The sequence below is a fragment of the Camelus ferus genome, chromosome 1 (genome assembly GCF_009834535.1).
Source record: "Camelus ferus isolate YT-003-E chromosome 1, BCGSAC_Cfer_1.0, whole genome shotgun sequence".
NCBI lineage: Eukaryota > Metazoa > Chordata > Mammalia > Artiodactyla > Camelidae > Camelus > Camelus ferus.
Genome location: NC_045696.1, coordinates 12,699,269 through 12,720,356, shown reverse-complemented (window position 1 = coordinate 12,720,356; position 21,088 = coordinate 12,699,269). Strand labels below are relative to the sequence as shown.

At 36.5% G+C, this 21,088-nt stretch overlaps 1 protein-coding gene and 1 long non-coding RNA gene across 2 annotated transcripts in view; one reads left to right on the top strand and one right to left on the bottom strand.

Moving 5' to 3' along the window:
* LTN1 (listerin E3 ubiquitin protein ligase 1) overlaps positions 1-3,612 on the top strand; it is a 51,768-nt gene extending 48,156 nt beyond the window's left edge. The window contains exons 29-30 of the mRNA XM_006175262.2: positions 452-619; positions 1,231-3,612. Of these exons, the coding sequence (XP_006175324.2) occupies positions 452-619; positions 1,231-1,293 (231 nt within the window). The 3' untranslated portion in view covers positions 1,294-3,612. The remainder of the gene's footprint in view (positions 1-451; positions 620-1,230) is intronic.
* Positions 408-9,661, bottom strand: LOC116662655. Its single transcript, XR_004318635.1, has 3 exons — positions 9,396-9,661; positions 1,945-2,031; positions 408-579 (listed from the first exon to the last, which is right to left on the bottom strand). It is a non-coding gene; the product is annotated as an uncharacterized LOC116662655 (long non-coding RNA).
* Between the last annotated feature and the right edge of the window lie 11,427 nt (positions 9,662-21,088).

The window sequence follows — 21,088 nt, the reverse complement described above, 5'->3', positions numbered from 1 at the left end:
TGTACCTCAGGCATTCTACAGTAAAGAAAAATTATTTTAAAACAAGTGTATTCACCAGTATTAGAGAGGTGGAACAGATTAGCATTTGAGAAGGTAAGAATTAATTTCATTATTTTTAGTTAAAACTCAGGAGAACTGATCTAAATGATTTAATTATTCAGAGTTTTACTGAACAACAAGCTCAGGCAATAAAACTGGAAAATTAGGATAGAGGCCTTTCTTTCAAGTCTGCCTTTAATGGAAAAAAATTATATCTGGTTCCTAAAACTTGGAAGGTCATTTTAAAAACCAGTATTCATAAAAGTTAGAATTCTGAATGTAGCCAAGCAGATTTTCTTTTCTCCAAGTTGTAATTCAACTTTAAAATTTGTGAAATTGAATAAAAGTAACATTGGTGATCTTCAGTGTATATTGATTTATTAATTTATTAAATTTATTTTTTTCTTAACAGAATGGAAGTATTATGGAAGGCTTAGCGTTATGGAAGAATAATGTAGACAAACGTTTTGAGGGTGTTGAAGATTGCATGATCTGTTTCTCAGTCATTCACGGTTTCAACTATTCTCTTCCCAAAAAAGCCTGTAGAACATGCAAGAAAAAGTTCCATTCAGCTTGCTTGGTAAGTCTGGAGAGAAATTAACTTATTTATATCTTATGTATAATTATATATGTATGATATCTAACCTTGGATAACAGTGGCTATTAATCTCTTACTTGTAGTTAATGAGAAACATATTAAAAATGATTTTTCAAAAACATGTGAAAGATAATTAGTAATTTATTGAGAGAGGTGGCATCAAAGCATTTTAATAAGTGGTTGTTTCTAAAATTGCTCTCAGAACTCAAAAAATAGATGGTCTTATAAGATCTACACCGTAAAAGAGACTGAAAAAATTAGACTTAGGGGCCATCTGGCATCAGAGTTTTTTTGCTCTTTTTAAACATCGTATTGGGAAGAGAGTTGCCCTATGTTCAGCTGCTTCATGGGAGGTCTTCCCATGGAAGATCCCATGGGTCTTCGTGGTTGTGTGCCTGAGCAGAGGTGGGAAGCAGTGCAGTGTGGCCTTTGGAAGGAGTACTGAGTCGTGTTGGTTTTGGAGATGAACAGAGGGAAAAGACGTTTCAGTTTCTCCCTTTTTTACTTCATCATTTTAAAGCTATTTTAGATTTATATGTAAAATGACAGTTTAAAAAGTTCTCTTAACATTTAAATAAACTTTTCTTTTTCAGTACAAGTGGTTTACATCTAGCAACAAATCTACTTGTCCACTCTGTCGTGAGACGTTTTTCTGAGATTTTTTTTTTTCCCATTGGAAGTGATCCCTGAAGTAAATCAAGCAAAGGCAATGGATTTGGATTCATCTTGAAGTGTTAATGTGAGGAGGCCAGTGAGCATTACTTTTAAATAGGACCTTCTCTGGAAAATTATTTTGGTTAATGTAATGATCGTAAAATCAGGTTTACTTATCTTTAGATTGCTTTGTAAATGTTTGGAAACCTTTTCTTTTACATAAGAATATTACATATTTGAGATAAAATATTTATATTAATAGTTTAATCTCTTTGTATATTTAAAAATAAATATGGAAAACCTCTAAATTACAGAATTGGAATTTGTGAAAACATTGTACAACTGTATTATACTGTTAAACCCAGTTTGATGATCTGTGTTTTAGAACTGTCCAAGTGAGGCAAATGAATTGAGAGGGTTGATTTACAGCTACAGATATTTTAAGATGTATTTATTAGTTATGACAACAAAACTAGTATTCTGATATTTGTAGATTATTTTAATGATAAAATGACATTAAGCTATTAATATAGCTTATCTTAAGCTATTTAAAGCATGCTCTGAAATTCTATATAAAGAGTATAAACTGAACTTTAAGGTGCCTCCATTTATTAAAGGTTATGAAATTCAGAGATTAAATTCATGACACTGACCTTTTGCTGTAGAAGAAGAATTTCCTTGTATTAGTGAAATTTGAATAGCAGACTTGTCAGTGAACTTATCACTCAGTTGGAATGAGTCTTCAGAGGGGGAGAATTTGAGAGAAACAGGGATTAGATTATTTCATTCATGAAGCAGAGTGGTAGTTATTCCTCTGTCAAGAGGGAAGAAATAAATGAGTTACATCTGAAATTTAAGAATGGTGGAAAAAACGGAAGATAACATGTTGTAGGAGGCTTTGAATTTTGTAAGCAAATTTTGCTATTCTTACTGATTAAAGTTACACTAAATTAGAGATCTGGGGGGAGCTAATTTTTTCCAGTCTTCAGAAGTGCAAGTTAAGAATTTTAATACTAAGTAAAGTTCAGTATAACAGGCTGAAATGGAGTAGGTAAAAACCTGCCTTTTACCACAGTACTATTGCCCTTAAAAATTGTGCCCCAAATATAAAAGTGTGGAAGTTTGGAACCTGGAATAATTTTATTGCAGTCTTCCATTACATGGGAAATAGTAACGTATCTAATAGCAAGGTTACTTGAAAGGTCAGCTAATCATCTCTTTTGCAAATGTTTAGGCAAAAAGCAACTCATGTTAAATAAAATTACTGCTCACCATCAACTGGGTAAAATGGTTGTTACTGAAATAGTATGAGTGTAGTCAGAGTACTTTAGTGGAGAGTGAAGTATTACGTGAGTTAAAGGTCTTGAGTTGTATTTGCAGATGCAGTGTCCTGCCCAGTTTTGTCTCCTCAGTTTTTCTCTGTAGTATTTATTACCTTACAGCTTTGAGACTCAAGGAGTCAGTCAGTGAAGTACAAATAGCAAAATTCTACTACCTCTTCTTAACCCCTTTCTTAAAATATTCTCTTTCTATGTCTCTCTCTGACATAGTAAACCCAAAGGATTGTGTTATTCTTCTGTGAAAGTTACATACCTTTCTTTTAAATATGGTTTTGTAATAGGACTTTGTTTATAACTTTTACAGTATTGGTATGTCTTGGCTTCTGACCCAAACCCAAAATAGAAAAGAAAAGGGAATAATGGAGCATTGTTTTTCCACGTTATTTAGGGCATCAGGTTCTTGGTGAAACACTATAATTAAGTGTAGGACACCTACTCTTCATACTTAGGACTCTTAGCGTATTTCTTTGAAACCTGTAAATATAAATGTAAAGCTTGTTACTGTTTATATGCTAAAGAAAAAGCTTTCCAGAGTAAGACTGAAATTCAGAATACCACATTAATTAAAGTTTATTTATATAGCTTTGACAACTTGAGAGCATCCCCTTAAAATTCTAGCATAAGGACATTTTAAAATTGCATGAGATTCAAAGCCCATTAGCAAAATTATTAATTTAAAACCCTAATGTAAATTGCAAATTTTAGGATTTATTTTTAACTCTTATTTATCACATGCTGTAATGTATGTACAAAAGTTTCTGTGGCTTAAATAATGTTATTACTTGACAAGTTTTTGTGGTGTGAATAATTACTGTTATTATTTGATTGTTACACCATATGTGCCCATTAAAATTCTTTTAAATTACAAAATATTTCAGATATACATAATAATAATATAAATGCCCTGTACTCTCCATAAACTATTTTGCCATATTTGCTTCTGATTTTTAAAGAAATAAAGTGTTACTCTTTTGTACTCCTCCCTGACGCCATCTCCTCCTTCCCTCGTTAAAGCTAACTACTGTTCTGAAGTTGGTGTGACTTCTTCCTATTTAAGGTTTTATACTTTACCACATGTTTATATCCATAAATAATATATAGCAGTTTTTTTAAAGTTTATATTTATGATATCCTATTTTAAGTGTTCGTTTGTAACTCGCTTTTTCACTCACTGTGTTTTTCACTCAACATAACTGCTGTATATTATCATATTCTATCACTTTGCTTACCATTTCCCTCACTAATTGTCATTTCAGTAGTTATTTTTTGCCTTTTGAACTGTGCTGCAAGTGTGTAGTCTTGATAGTGTGTTCTCAGGCAAATGTGCTAGATACTCTGGACATACACCCCCACGTGGAATTTCAGGCAGTAGATAACTCTGTGGTTTTAGATGTAAACCCTGGGACATTAGATGTCAGACTGCTCTCCAGTGTAGTGTGCAAGTTTGCACTCCCAGTGGCAGTGTAAGAGAACTCTTATCTCATCACCAAAATGCTTAATCTTAACCAGATTTTTTAAGTTTTCCAGTCAGAGCTGTGAGATAGTAGCTCTTTGTTTTAACTTATATTTCCCTGGCTACCAAGGATCTTAGCTTCATTCCATATATTTATTGCTTATCATTTTATGAATATATTATCTATATGTCTGTTTTCCTCTTGGATTGCATACATTCTTACTGATTCTAATGCTTTGTCTCTTACAAGGCTTCTTCTAGTATGTGGCTTGACCTTAGCATAGTCTGTGGCCGTCTTACACAGACTCTTTCAGTTAAATTTACTCCAATTTATCATTCGTTTTCCTTACGGTTGAACCTTTACTGTGTTAGGTTTAAAAAATTTGTTCCTTCCCTGAAGTTTAAAAAAATTGTGATCTTTAATTCTAAAAGTTATGATTTTCAAAATAAACCTAATTCACCTGAAACTAAATTTTGTGACTGTTGTTAGGATAGAAACCCTACCTCATATAGTCAATTCTCATAGTTTCATTCATTTAATAGTCCAGCCCCTGGTTTTGCAGTACCTCTCTCTTGTATTTCCAGATCTTCTGGTGCGTGTTTTATATTCTACTCCACTGCTCTGTTTATCTGTTTTAATTTTACACAAAATTTTTTTCTTTGAAAAACAGCTTCATAATTAATCTTGAAGAGTAGGTGAGTAGCCTTCTACTCTTGCTCTTCTTCAAGGCCTTTCTTAGATAGTTACATCCTCCACTACCCAAGAGCTCCCTTTCCCCCTGCTTGTTTACTATCGTGGCCATTTTGTTCTTACTGTAATGAATTGTCTTATGGAAGAACTTGGCAAGTGGCTATCAGGTTTTATCTGGTAAGACCAGGAGATACTTCTGGCCTTGCCAAATTTTATCCTTAAGGTTTTGTAGTCAGTTATTCTCAATTTGTTTGGTTTTCAAAATTAGAGGCAAAACTTTTGTGTATTCATGATGGAATCCTCGAACTTCTCTAATGTTTTTCTTTCTCTTTTATACAAGTTCCTTGCAAAAGGACTTTGGGCTGAGCAGAGTGTTAAAGAGTGTTGAGCATGGGGGTGAGCTATTTCCAATAGCTTTGATAATGTCTTTTTTTTTTTTTTTTAAACTGTGGTTTTCTTTTTAAGGACACCGACTTCTTTAGGTAGCACCAAGTCATCAAATAATTTGTATATTTGTTGTCCAGATTTTATAGGGCTACCTGAGGAGGTTAAGAAACCCCAGTTTCCATGGCATTCCAAATTGATGTATACTGTTTCAGAAAGACCGATGATAGTATATTGATTTGCTCTTTCATTTTTAGCAACGTGATGTGGCCTCTAGAAGACCACAAGTTTGACCACTTGAGCCTATCTGGTTAAGTACTAGATGCTGAAAAACATTAGTTATGGTATAGACAGATACTATTGTTCATTTCGTTCTTTTTCTTTCTTTAAGATAAGATCCGTTAACAAGCAACATCTGTTAAGAATTTAGTAGTAATGTTCAAAATGTCTGTTCTGGGCATGAACCTCTTGAACTGTAGAACCGTAATCATGAGAATCTCCTTCATTGGCTAAAGTCAAGAGAGTCTCTGGATTAGAGAGGGCTACAGCAGTTGATGGTAAAACAAGAAGGAAAAAGTGAAAACGTACATTATATGCTATCATCAGATTTGCTTTTGCGTATTGATCTTGTACCCTGCAACCTTGCTGAACTTGTTTGTTAGTTCTAATTGTGTGTGTGTGTGTGTGTGTGTGTGTGTGTGTGTGTGAATTCCCTAGGATTGTCTATGTACGAGATCTTGTCATTGGCAACAAAGACAGGTTTACTTCTTTTCCAATCTGGATGCCTTTTATTAGGTATCTGGCTAGAACCTCCAGTGTTGAACAGACGTGGTGAGAGCAGATGTCTTTGTTTTGTTCCTGATCTTAGTCATTCGGCATTGTGGTGTTAGCTGTAGTTGATCAAAATCTGTAGGTCAGATTTGTACATATCAAATCTGTAGTTGATACAATCAGATTTAAAGGTGAACTAAGTACAGATTCTGAAGATACTTCAACTAATTAATTAGTCCGGGCTGTACTTCCTCAATACAAGAGAAAATAAGCTATTGGCTCCAAGGATAGGCTGTAAGAGGCAACAGAGTTTTGATGTATGTCATGCTGTTGAAAAACCATTATAGAGCAGAGTCTCTCAGCCTGAGTACTGTTGGCATTTTGAACTGCATACTTTGTTTTGGGGACTGTCCTGTGCATAGTACGATGTTTAGCAGTGTTCTTGGCCTCTCTTTGCTAGATGCCAGTGCAACATCCCAGTTATGAGAACCAAAAATGTCCAGACATTGCCAAATGTCCCCTAGGTAGACAGTTTTGCCCCCAGATGACAACCATTGCCTTAGAGCATGGACTAATCAAGCACCAGTCAGTAGGAATACAGCCTGAGCCACATATGCTATTTTAAGTTTTGCTAGTAGCCAAAAATGTAAGAAGAAATAGGTGAAATTCATTTTAATAACATTCTATTTAACTCGGTATCCAAAAATACTATTTCAACATGTAATCAATAAAAAATTTAGATATTTTACATTCTTTTTTCATATTACATTTTCAAAATCCAGTGTATTTTAAATTTATAGCACATTTCAGTTTAGATAGGAAATTTTCATCAGGAATACTCGATCCATAGTTAGATTTCAGAAAATTTGCAGTGAAAAAAGTACATTCACGTAACCCAATTGTTTTCCAAACACACTTAAGGTTTTCCAATAACTGGATCTAGTGTCCATTTTGAAATTTAAATTAATTAAAATTAAATAAAAATTTGAAATTTAGTTTCTCAGTCATACTTGCCACATTTCAAGTGATCATTAGCCACACGTGGTTAGTGGCTGTTGTATTGGACAGTGCAGGCCTAACCGTCTATGTACATACAAAAAGGAAGGTTTATGATAATCTAGGAAGAATCAGTCTGGACTCTTAAACTCAGCTATAGGTACTTTGCCTGTACCTTGAGAATCTTTCATGTGTAGAAATTCTAGGATCATAGCTTATCCTTTGGTTACCTTTGAATCATACCTAGTGGTAGTAATATGTTAAAATTGGCTATATTTTGGTCATATGTAGCATTTTCCAGAACTCTGAAAAATAATACTTCTGCAGTAAATTTTACCTGGCAGTTCCATTTATTAAGCAGTACCTTACCTATTAAATGTTTGTATCAGGAAGAAAGTACTGTATTCTGATAATGGTCCCAAAATAATTGTTATAGATTGTTGGACATTTCAAGTATTTGAGTGGTTTTAGTATTCTGAGGGGATCTGACATTCTACGGTGCTAGAATTATTAGGAGATAAACTTACCTGTATCTGTACATTGTTGTCCATCCATCTATGGACCTTTCTCCATAGGAGTTTAGAAGAAAGTTGGGGAATTGTTAAATGCTAATGTTTCCTGGGGTGGCATTGGAGAGATTTTAGATAGTTCTCCTATGTTTTAGTCATTACAGGACATTAATTCTTCCCATGGCCTTTCTGCTTATTAACCATATTACTGTTAACCATAGCTGCCCAATTCTTGTAGAATGGAGAACCTTTAAGCCTTTTGTTTTGTTTTGTTTTGTTTTGTTTTGGATATCAGTTGCTTTATCTTAAGGTCAGAAGTTTGTTTTGATTTCTAGATTTTTGAAATGTTCAGAGATGTTTAGGATATCATCCAAACTGGTATTTCTGAGTCTACTTCCAAAACATAATAATAATAAAAAAGGATAAACCTGTCTGTCTTTATATTAGCTCTTGAAGTTAGCTCTTGAAGGATATGATTTGAATTTTTTTTCTCAGTCTGTTTTTGGAGTCTGCTACTTATTTATCTTTTTTGTTTGTTTACAGTTTTGGGTTTTTGTCCAATCTACCTCTGAGGGAAAGACTTCCGAAACGGTCTTATGTAGTACGTTTCCTATTTGCTTACCCTTTCAGGGTCATTTCTTGAATTATAAACCATCTCCTAGTTTTGGGGGGTTTTTGGTTGTCGTTGTTTTTGCTGCTTTTAACCTTTGTGCTCCCATCTTAGGGACCAATAATTAAGTGAAATTGTTGGTACAGACCTGGTAGTCCAGGGCAATAAATATCTAACTGAGTTCTGCATAAATTTATCTCCCTAAGATTAAGAAAATCTATAATTAAAGTTCTCAACTTGATTTTAGGCCAAGATTCAAATATCAGTTTTTTTAGATCTGCTTTCTAGTCTAATAGTTTTGAAGGGATATTATATGATGTAATTGATCTCTGTTAAACACTTTGAGAAAACGATTCTTGTTTTGGAGGCAGAAGAAGGTGCAGAAAGATAGAAGGGGTTTAAGTGAATGGTAAAGATACAGCCTTGTAGAGAGAATGGTGCAGGGAGGGTGGGTTTCAGAAGGTTTAAATGGTGGAGAACTGGTGTTTCTTTGACAGAGACTTTCTAAGAGTCATTGTTTCGTTTTGAGGCCTCAGCATAACCAATCAAAAGTTGACTGTTGAATGATTTAGGCTTTTTGTTTGTTTGTTTTGTTTTCTAATTTTTCTAGCGCTCCTTTGAAATGTGTTAATTTTCATATATCAGAAGTTCACTCTAATAGCTATTGTAATTCTAAGTCATTTTTAGCAAAATTTTTCCTCTTATCAAATTCAGGACAAGGGTTAGGATTATACAGAAAATTCTGCCAGGAGGAGGTTATGCCTTTGACACAGACAGATCAGTGACAAACAAGAAAAAGGCACTGCATTAGTCAAGCGTATTTGTTATGATAGATGAGATTCTTTAATCAAGCAGAGGATAGGAAAGAGCTGTGTGATCAGTGACCCCAACAACTGATGATCCTGAAATACGGACGAAACAAAGTGAACTTCTTTCACAAACCACCAGGCCTTGGAGAGTACTCTTGTGTATCTTACGTACAAACGCAGTTTGGCCAGTCATTTTAGCAGCCAGCTGTCAGCAGTCTAATGGATCTTTAGTCTTTAGGGCCAACTTGTGTTGGAGACTTGGCCTATGCTTCTCTGTCTGTTCCCTATGAAGCGCTTCCTTGTATGTTCAACAGACACAAGACAGTAAGGGACACATGAGACACATGAGACAAGAATTTGTATAAACAGATGAGCAAGAAAGTGAAAGCAAACCAAGCAGTGGGTCTGATTATCATAAAGACAGACCGAATTGTACTGACCTACACGAAGATATATTTGTTCAGAAGTCTTAGATAAAGCAATTTCAGCAATTAGAGCTTAATGAAACTAGCCAAAGTTCAGATTGTTTTGAGAAACTCACCTGGCAGCAGATGTGATGACTATTGGAGTTTGGGACTCAAGAGGCCACTGATCTTTCCTGTTGGTCCAGGGATCCATTGGGATACTGTCAAGTGAGTTTTATAAATAATCTCGATGTGAGAATTATCCAAGGAAGGGATCGAGATTACCACTTGATATCTGAAACAAAAACTGTATTACTTAAGAAAGGGAGGGTTAGGCTGGTTGGGTCTGTCATTTTGAGTAAATCCAACTGCTAATTTTACAATAAGGTTTTTGAGTTAAGTATTGTTTTGGTGTTGTGTTGGTTACAGAGATGGAGTGGGTTGATGTCACCCTTACAAACATGGTTATCCTGGCAAGATATTTTGGCCAGCTGGCTTTCAGAAGATTTAGTGATAAGTTTATTGTTGACTGGTTGACCTTCAAAAGTATGAGACTGTCACTGAATGACTGGCTTCCAGAAGCAAGATTACTGAAGCAGGTTACTGTTGATTAGTTTTTAAATTGGTTCTGATTTACTTGTTACTGGCTGTAGACAGTTGGTCTTTTATCAAGACTCTGGAGAAAGAGGCTTTTAAAAAAATTCTTAAAAGGTTTGTTGGTTATATAGTTTTTGCTAGATTTACTTTTTAAAAATAAAGTGAAATTCACATAAAATAAAATTAACCATTTTAAAGTGGGCAGGTTATTAGCATTTAGTACTTTGAACAATCACGCCCCAACCTCCCACCCTAACTATGGTAGCCACTCTGCCTTCTGTCTATGTGGATTTACCTATTCTGGACTTTTCGTATAAATGGAATTGTACATGTGACCGTTTATGCCTGTCTTCTTTCACTTAGCATGGTTTTGAGGTTCATCCACATTGCAGCATGTATCAGTACTTCCTCTTTATAGCTGGATAACATTCTATAGCATGTACAGACCACATCTTGCTTATCATTCTTCTACTGATAGACATTTGGGTTGTATCCACCTTTCCACCATTGTGATTAGTGCTTCTATTGGACATTCGTGTACAAGTACTTTTATGAGTACCTGTTTTCAATTCTTTTGGGTATGTACATAGGAGTAGAATTGGTGGTAACTCTGTGTTTAACTTTTTGAGAAAACAAACTATTTTCCACAGCAGCTGCCACATTTTACATTCCTACTCAGCAATGTATGAGGGTTCTAATTTCTTCATATTCTCACCAACACTTGTTGCTTTGCATTTTAAAAAATTATAGCCATCTTAGTGGGTATGCAATATTATCTCATTGTGGATTTGATTTGAATTTCTCTAATGACTAATGATGTTGAACATATTACTTTTGATAAAATTAAAGCCTACTAGAGCTGTCAGTCAATAAATCATCAAAAATTATTTCATGTTTAGCATATTACTTAGAAAAAGTTAATGAATGCAATGACATTGAATAAAAAAGATTATTACAAAATTCCATTCTCATCTACTTGTTTACATGAAAAGTTTTCTCAGTGATTTCATCTATAAATAGGAAAAATAGGAATAGAATTTATGCCAACTGCTATCTTATTTTAGTTATATATTTATAAGTAATTATATATAGTAATAGTAATATATATAGCTATAAATTATGTGTATATATCCATGGAACTATAAACTAAAAAAATGAAACTACAAATTAGTCTCAACTCTAATATGAGATGAATTTCCAGTGAGATTTAAAATAGTTTATGCTTAATTACCTATAAAAATTTTAATGTTTGTTTTTATCCTTTGTGTTCTAATAGTGATTTAATTACAATCTAGAAAAGTATTTTTAATACCTACAGCTTACTGGTTATGGAAAATTAATTAAAATTTTTTGATTTATATTTATATTTTTATTATACAACAGTATTATAGGAGGATAAATAAGCTATTTTAAGCACTCAAATATACTATAAATCTGTAAGGGAAGTAGAAGAAAAATACAGATCCAATGAATGATGTTAAATGTATGACTGTTGAAGAACTTCCATGTATTATTTTATTGATGATGGTGGGAATCAAATTGCTGTAGTACTTGGATTCTATTAGATACATTTAAAAGAATGATACATTTTCCATTTTTAAAAAATTAACTATTTACAGTATGCCACTGGAAATTATCTTCTTTACACTTATTTAAATTTATGATGAAAAATGTTAGTTATCAGTTTAAAAATACATGAAATGGTACATTCTTTCCAAAAATTTGTTTAGAGCTATGCAGGCGATAAAGTTTGAAGACACTCGTCTGGAAGATGGTAAGTAAAACGCTGGCAGCAAGTTCCCATACCAGAGTTAAACAGACCTAATAGACAGTTTCTTTGCTGATGGTTTTAGAGAGATTTAAAAATACTTCTTAACTTTAGATTTGGTGCTAGAAAATCTGTCATGAATGGCACGTTAAACTACCTTCCAGGTGAGCCAATAAGTCCTGGTGCTCAAACTGCTGAGGAAATCACTCTACTGCTTGGGCCAGACCTTCTAAAGGCTCTGTTGCTAGGATTTCAGCATTGCCAGGAAAGAAAGCGAAATCAAACAGCACCCTGTGTAGTCAAAACCTAATTCTTCTGTATTAACAGAGCTGATAGCTTTTACAAAGTGAGAAGTTTACATTTTCTTTTTTTAAAAAAGTACATATTTGTTCATTTATTTTCAATAACAATAACAAATCCATCACCTGTAACATAGAACTGGCTTGTTTTTATGACAAATAATTATATTTTCCAAAATCAAATGTTTAAGGGAAGAAAGAACAACACTGTTTTCCAATTTTTGCAAATTTCTTTAATGTCTGACTTGATAGAAGACAGCTGGATTCTCACATCTGCTTCTGCTTTCAATTGGCTGCAGTCTGTTTTGGTTGAAGTATATTAAAAGAACTAGCCCCACACAGATATGTAGAGGTTACATTTTTTATCATCAAAAGAATATACATTTTGACATATCTTACTAGAAATGGATTTTTTAGCTGTCACATGATTACAATTAAGTAATTACATTTTTTTTGAGAGCACTTAGTTTAACACCCATTTCTTCCCTACAAAACTCAAAAGAGTAGTTCTGAGGCCAGTCCTATAGAATTTCACATCTTGTTTTCTCATCTCACTATACAGACAAGACCTCTCAGTAAGCAAACGTCCTTGTTTTTTGATTGACTCTTAAATGGAATATTTTAAGTACTAAATGTGATACATATTTATAGTTTTGAGGTACATACTCTGTATTAGGAAGTTTATTATTTGCTTATATTTTTAAGTTCTGACTGGTTGGTGAGTTTAAGCAAATCGTTTTTCTACATCTAATTAAATGACAAGTTTTTCCCCCCTCCCCTATCCTTGTGGTCATTACCTAAATAGATTTTCTAATGTTGAGCCATCCTTGCATTCTTGGGATAAACCTTACATGGTCAAAATCAATACTATTATTACTAGTAATATGTGTGTGGATTTTAAAGATTTTTTTTTCAAATTTTGCACCTTTGTTTACAAATGAAATCACCCTAAGATAATCTTTCTTGTACTGTATTTATACTCATAAGTGAGATTAACCTATAATTTTCTTATGTTGTTTCTGTTTGGTTTTGGTATCAATGATATACTAGTATATTAGTGATATAGTAACGAATATAGATGAGTTAGGGTCCTTGAATGTTTGGTAAAACTCACTTGTAAAATTACCTGGGCCTGGTGCTTTTATTTTCTGGAGTGGAATGGTTTCTTTAATGGTCGTAGACTCTTTAAAATGTTCTATATTTTCACAAGTTAGTAATTTTTATTTTCTTAGAACATTACTCATTTCATCTGTTTTCAGAAGTATTGGTATAAAGTTATTCATTGTATTTTCTTATTATTTTCAGTATTTATACTGTATTTGCAAGTATGATCTTTTCATCCTTAATATTAATTTGTGCTGTGTATCTCTGTTTTCTTAATCAACCTAACTGAAGATTTATCTAATTAATCTTTCCAGAGAACAGGTTTTTGTTTTGTTTAACCACTCATTCTTTTGCTTTGTTCAGTTAATTTTTCCACTATTTCTTTATACTTTGTGATGGTTTATTCTAATTCTTTTTGTAACTTCTTGTTATTCATTGATTTTCTATATTTTTTGTTTTCTGATAGATGCATTTGAGGGATGTATTTCTCTTGTTACTTGAACCATTTTCCACAAGTATTGCTAAGTGGTACCCTTTCATTTCAGAATTTTCAATATGACTGTTAATTTTACTCACTTATCTAAAATTGAGGGTTTAAATTTTTTGTTGTTTAAAAAAATATAGGAAGTATTTTGGCTTTAATTTTTATTTTCATTTTTGGAATAAATTCCTACATGTACTTCATTGTGGTTATTATTTCTACTTTGTTGTGGTAACCATTTTTCCTTTGCAAACTCTCATTCTTGGAAGTGAATCACAGTCCAGCTCATATTCAAGGGGTGGAAGGTAGGCTCCATCTTTTGCCGACATACCTTAAAATCCTCATGGTTGAGATAATGCACATTCAGCTTCTGGTGGGGCACAGTTGTTCTTTCTAATTTAAGAAAGCTATGAAGCAGAAATTACTTTGAAATTGGTTGCAGTGACTGTATAATTTATGACTGCATCCATACTGTGATATTCTACCAAATAGCCCTGTAGTTAATTTGCACACACACTTTATACTAACTGAACTATTAAATATTTAAGCTGATATTAAAAAATAAAACAAAATACATAAAATAAACAAATAATCATGGGAGCCAGGGAGATATCAGAACTTAGCAAATCTGCTAAATAAGCTGCCCCATCTGTCTACTTTAAAAATTTATAATTATTTTAAAGTGACTGTTCAAAGACAATGATTTTATTATATGCTACTGCAAAAAGTGCACTTATGTATCATTCTGAAGCATGGCTTTTCATTTAAATCAAGTTATTCTAAAATAATTTCATTGATTTTCTGTTCCAATTGTTTCACACATGAAAGCAAAACTATCATTGTTAGTGTGTTTCATTAGCAGAACTTTGTAGTTAAATGATGTAGTTTTTGTATCAATGTCATCAGATATGTCAAAAGAAATCAGTTAAGTCAATGCCAAAATTGGTTCAAAAATTTTAAAATTCAATTCAAGGACCTAAATAAATCTCTTGGATATTCATTCTGCTGAAGATACAACCAACATCTGACAAAACTGTGCATGATACAAATGAAAAAGCTAAAGACTGAATAGAAAGCTATTTGATGGGTTTTTTAGTTACTTATTTTTATGTAACAAATCACCTCAAAACTTAGTTTAAAACAGCAAACATTTATTTTTTAACACAATTTTTGTGGGTCATGACTTTGAGGATGCTCATCTGGGTGATTCTGTTTTGGGGTCTGTCACAATGTTGAGGTCACGATGTTGGTTGTGTCTGCAGTCATCATCTGAAGGCGTGATTGAGGTTGGAGGATAGGATACCCTTCCAAATGATTCAGTCACATGGCTGTGGGCAGGAGCGTGCAGCCCCTCCCCACACGACATCTCCACGGGGCTGCTTGAGTTTTCTCAAGGCATCTGGATTCCTCCAGAGTGAGTGAGTGATCCAAGCCAGGAAGACAGAACCTGTAATACCTGTTACGACAGCTCTCAAAGTCTGTGTCATCACTTTTGGGTTCTCTGTACTAGCACTCCTAGCTGTGGCATGCTTGGCCCCACTCGGCACGAGTGCCGTGTTACACATGCCAGCCACTGCATCTTGTGCCCTCCGTTTGAGCATGTTTCACTAATGATTACTTGCATCATAAATGGAATAGACCTATCCAGCTCAAGGGCTGACTTAGCCCATCCCTCCTGAGACTAGAGATCAGCACCATTTGTCAATGTTGAGTCTTGTGTGAACTACTGTAGTGAGATGCTCAGCTAGCACCAAACCAAGGGATGCAATGGCCATTGGTTCAGGCTCTCTTCTTAGATCCAGTGTCTGTATCCCTGGGGCCAGTTCAGGGCAAGCCCAACCCTTGCCAGTGTGTCCCCTTTTCCTTTGCTCTAGAGATAAGGGAGTTGCTCAGACTTCTGCAGCCATCACTGTACCTGTGGAGGGTATGGGCATCCCTTACCAAAGCCTCTCTCCCTGTGATTATCGACCGTGGTTGCATATTAGAGTCATATGGGGGGTTTTGAAGATACCGATTCCTAGCTCTCATCCCTCAAGATTCTGACTCAGTGGTGTATGCTGGGACCCCTGGCATGAGTATATTTTGAAATATATTCAGACTATTGCAATGTGCAGTCAAGGATTGGGAAGCATTGCTCTGTTTTCTCCCTGATTAACTAGAACAGGGGCTGGCGAACTTTCTGTAAAGGGCCAGGTAGTAAATATTTTAGGCTTTATGGGCAACTATTCAATTCTGCCAGTGTATCACAAAAGTAAATGAATGAAGGAAAAGCTGTGGTCCAATAAAACTTTTTTTCACAAAAACAGGTGGTGGGCCAGATTTGGCCTGTAGGCCAGCCCTTGAACTAGATCAGCACAACATGAATAACATCTCAAGGCTGCAACAGAAGGTCTGGTTGTGCCACCAAACTTCAGGAGTCTTACTAATGTGTTCTGAATTCTGACAATGGTGAATGGTTTAATTTCCCTAGTTGTCACCCATTTGAAACTCGCTACTTAGTGTACCTCTCGTTGTGGTGCTATTTGTCTTGAATAGGATTGGACCAAAAGGACCTATGCTTTTACCAGAATCCCCACCAATACCCTATTGTGACAGAGTCATGCAGGAGAAATAACCTCTAAGCCAGAAGACCCTGGGACTTTTGCCACACGAGCTGTGAAATTCACCGCGGTGTCTCAGCAGAAGGCCCTGTGGACGTGCAGTTGCTGCTCCCAGTCCCTGGTTTCTCCCCTACTTGGCTGAAAACGCATGGGTCATCAAAACACTAACTGCCCTTTGTTCTGGATTATCTTTTCAAGAATATTTGTATGATGAACATCCTTTGGAAGATACGGATAGTGTCTCTCCAAAGCAGAGAGAAGACACCTCTCGAATAAAGAGCAGACATTCTTACCCTCCAGTCTAATAAACGTAGTGTCTGCACTGAACAGAGAAGGCATACTTAATGCCCATAATGAAAATTAGGGTGCCCAAAGTTCAGGGTTTCTCTCCTGTAATGCAACCCACTGGGTATGCAGGTATCCATCTGGGTCCCTCCACATTGCTGCCGTAGGACTCAGGGCAAGGAGAAGCTGATGACGCTCATCCTAATTGTTAATGCTGAGTAATTAAATTCTTTGTCTCTGACCCAGAAGCCTTCTTTCTTCTGCCAACAGTGAAACTGTCAGGCTAACCTGTGAGCTTACAAGGAGGGTAAAAGCTCAGCTCCTTCACCTCGCTTGACAGCGCAGTGTCCTGCAGGGCTCCCTGTAGAACCTCCACTGAGGCCGGCTCACTGGAGCTGACTGGCCTTCACGCGATAGTCCACTCCCCAGAATGTTACTGCTGCACCATTTGCGAAAGTTCTCCCACAGAACCCACGGCCAAGGGCTGTAGGTTAGAAACAAGTCTCCCTGGTGACCTGGACTCCACTCACTCCTTTCCCACTCTTCACTTAAATCACGAGGATTTTCTTGTCCAGTCTACAGCCTATGCTGATGAGCTAAGCCAGTCTAGTTGGAGTTTAAAGACCCGTGAGAATGACAGGGAAACTCAAGTTGTTCTCACTTTGTCATCGAGCCCAAATCAAGTTCAGGGCACAGGAAAGCACAGCCTAAGGAGGAAGTTAAAGGTGTGTCTATAAAATCCTTCACTCAGACCTCAGAAAGAGCAAAGGTATTTTCAGTCAGAATAAAGCCTCTCTGAAGATTTTAAGGGTGAGCCTCACAGATTCTCTTACATAACAGGGCCTCTAAGAAGCACAAGGGCATTAAGCCTAAGGTGTTTCAGCAGAAGCCCAAGGCAGAGAAGGGCTTATCTTGAAAAGATTTCTGTGTGAGACATTTATCTAAACTAGTTAATGCCAAAAAGATTTTCAGAAAACCTCGAGGTTTTAAAGAGCATGACCTCAGTGAAAATACCCCCTGGATTAAAAGGTACAAAGGCCACACAAAATGAAGAGGTTTTGGACCTCTGAATATCTGTAAGGAGGGCCTGGCTTGAGAAAACTACTCAGACACAAGCAAGTACTACCTTTAATGAAAATGAAAAGATAAATCAGAGCACAGAACCAAGTGCTCGGAGGGTGGAACCAAGAGCCACGAAGAGTCGTTTCTGGGCAGGAGCAGGGATGACTCCTAACCAAGGATATGCTGACATTCGCCCGCCTGAATTTCAGAAGTGCCATTAACAGTGATGCCTCAGTGTCTCTCATTTCCCAGCTTTTGGGCAAGAATATCTATAGTGGTTGCTGTGCGCCTGGCCCACCACTGTGTGTTGAGTGTGGGTGAGGCAGAAAACTGGTCTTTGTTTTCCAGATCTGCAGATAGAGAGTTGCTACAGTTGAGCTGTGCTCAAGGAACGACGCCTGAGGGGGTCTCAGCCACTCCTGGACTTGATTTTTCAGGCCCCTCTGCACTACTGCCGTGTTCTTTGTGCCACTCAGCACCTCCTGGGACCTCCGTCTGAGGATACTATGCTCACTTGCACATCAGTCGTCCACTGCTTTAAATAGAACAGGCCCATTTGGTGCTATAGGTTAGAAACAAGGGAGAATTTGACCGATTAGGAACATGATGAGATTCCAGACGTAGTGCAGATGTTTTAACGGGATGAGATTCTGAGGGGCGGGGGTGGTGCTTTGCATGGCCAACAGAATACCGCAGAAGTGATGTTATGTCATTTTTGAGATAAAGTTATAACAGACTGCAGCTTCTATCTTGGTCTCTCTTGCTCAGATCATTTGCTCTGGGAGAAGCCGTGATGTGAGCAGCCTATGGAGAAGCCCACATGCTCAGAACTAAATCCTCCTGCCAACAGCCATGTGAGTGATCATGGAAGTGGATCATTAATCCTCATTTGAGTCTTGAGATGACTGCGGCCTTAGCTGACCACTGTACTGTAACCTCCAGGACTCTGAGCCTGAACCACCCAGCTAAACTGCTCCCGGATCTCTGACGCTCCGAAATTAACATTTATTGTTCTATGCTGCTATTTTGGAGATAACATGGATACTAATGTAGTCATCAGTCGGCTTAAAAAAAAAACTTAACAGTATGTTTGAAACCGCAAACCTCCTGTGTGTGTGCTCCTCTCAAATTCAATCCACACCCTCTGACTCCAGCTGGAGGAAGTTCTCTGCTTTTAAGGGCTCCTGTGAGTCGACTGGGCCCACCCAGATAACCTAGAATTACATCTCCCCATCTTAAGGTCATAGCTTTAATTATTACATCTGTAAAGTCCTCTCTGTCACGTAATGTAACATAGTCACAGGTTCCAGGGATTAGGGCATCTTTTATGGCGGGGGGAGGTGGGGGGGCATTCTTCCTGCCATATGTATGTACGTAGCTCTAAGTCAACGTGTCAGCGGGGCCTCACTCCCTCAGGAGGCTCTAGGGGAGAATCATTTCCTTGTGTTTTCAAGCTTCCAGGACTCATTCCTTGCAATCCTTGGCTCAAGGTCCCTTGTTCTACCTTCAAAGCCAGTAGCGCATCATCATAATGCCTTCTCTTCTTTTCTATTAAAATCTCCCTCCGCCTCTTGCAATACACTGTGATTACACTCAGAGCCCGCCTGGATAATAACAGGCAATGCAGAAATGAGCAGGCATGGCTCTGTTCTAAAATTCTATTTACAAACAGTTTGCTGAGCCCTGCTTAAAACAGTGACTTGTACCTCCGCTCTGATTGCCTTCTAAGATCTCTGCCTCTGGTGTGTTGTAGTATCACTACTGATGTCTAGGTGTGGGTCTTTCTTTGTCCTGTTTGTGCCTGCAAGATTCATCTTCTTTTTACAAAGTCAGTTCTGGAAAAACATTAGCCATTATCTCTGTAAACATTCCTTCTCTTCCATTCTTTTTGGGATTCTCACTTGATAGATCTTTTCATTCTGTCCTCCATAATTATTACTTTTCTTTCATATTTTCTTTTCTCTCTGGGCTGCATTCTGTGAATTACTTTCAGTTCATCGATTCTCCTGTTCACGGTTTACCCTCTCCATAGTGGTCTTTGATTTCAGGAATTCTATTTCTCATTTTTAAAAGTTGCCTTGAATTTGTTCTTTCCAAAGAGTATTTTCTTGTGTGCTTTTCTGTGATTGTGTTAATTCTTTGAACATTTCAAATATTCTATACAACAATTCCACTATCTGTATTCTTTGGGCATCCAATTCTGTTTTTTTCTCCCTGCTCTCACTGACTGTAGCTTAACTTCTTGGTGATCAGTGGTCTAGATAATTTTAATGTGAACTGTTTCATGTTAACATTGCTACCTTACACGGTGTAAATTAGATCCTACAACAGAGCGTAACACAGATGTGAGGCCTGATTTCTCCTAAATTATTACTATTTTTCCTTTCCATTCAAGGTCCAACGTCAGTTTTTTCCTGCTTCCCTGGGGCCAAATAATGTGGTTTTATGGGTCCTCTTTTTAAAAATATTTAACAGCTTTTTTTTTAAATGCCAAGGGAGCTAGATTTGCAGCTCTCCTCCTAAAGGTCTGGGGCCACAGTTCTCTTGACCACCAGGACATCAGTACCCATTTTTCACACCAGTATTGCTTTCTCTTGTTTGCAGAATGTGGGTATTTCCCTGTCTTGGGCTATTAAGTCTGCTAGGGTGGCCATGACAAAACGCTACCGGCTGGAGGCCCGACACAGCGGACACTTACTTCCTCACTGCTCGGGGGCCTGGGAGTCCAGGACCATGGTGCCAGCGGGTCTGCTGTCTCCGAGGGCCTCTCCTTCTCTGTGTGCAAGCATCCCTGCTGTCTCTTAATCTCCTTTTGAGGACACCAGTCAGATTGGATTAGGGCCCACCCGAACGGCCTCATTTGACTTTACCTCTCTAAAGACCCTATCTCCAAATACAGTCACGTTCTGAGGTCCTAAATCAGGGGTTCAACATATGAATCTGGTAGTGGTGGGGGTCAGGGGAGACGCAGCTCAGTCAGGAACAGCTATGTACGTGAAATTTTTGATGTCTTTTACATAGCCTTTCTATGTTTAGTTTCCTATGTTGATGGAAGTCCTCTATACTAATTTAAAAGTATTTCAAATGTTATTGAAAAAATATTCAAGACTTCACTCCCAAAACTATGACCAAAAACCCACAATAAAATTCTAAGATTATTTATCTCTTTTTCCCCCCTGTGATGTAAGAGGTTGTTTATTAGAAAATTTCATTCTGATGGCTCTATTTCTGGGAAGGGGAATTTATTTACAGATATTAGATTTAAGTAAATACTAACTTTGACATTTTTGCTGCTCAAAGCACATAAGCAAAGGAAAAGACAGCTTTTGGAGTCAGATCTGAGTCTGAAATGTTGCCATATTGTCTTTACCCTTTACTACTGTGTTTCTTTGAACAAATTATTTAAACTTTATGAACATAAAATGATGTTAATTCCACTCTTTCTGTGGATTGTACTAAGGATTAAATGAGAATGCTATTTAAAGCAATAGTTCTAAAATTAGACAGGCTGCCTTAAAGAATGTTGGGAAGTACATTTAAAAAAAATATAGTTTTTAGGTCTGAGCTGCAAAGTATTCCATGGGTTTATGGTGAGGTTTAGGAATTTATAATCTTAAAAAAAAACTTCCTCAGG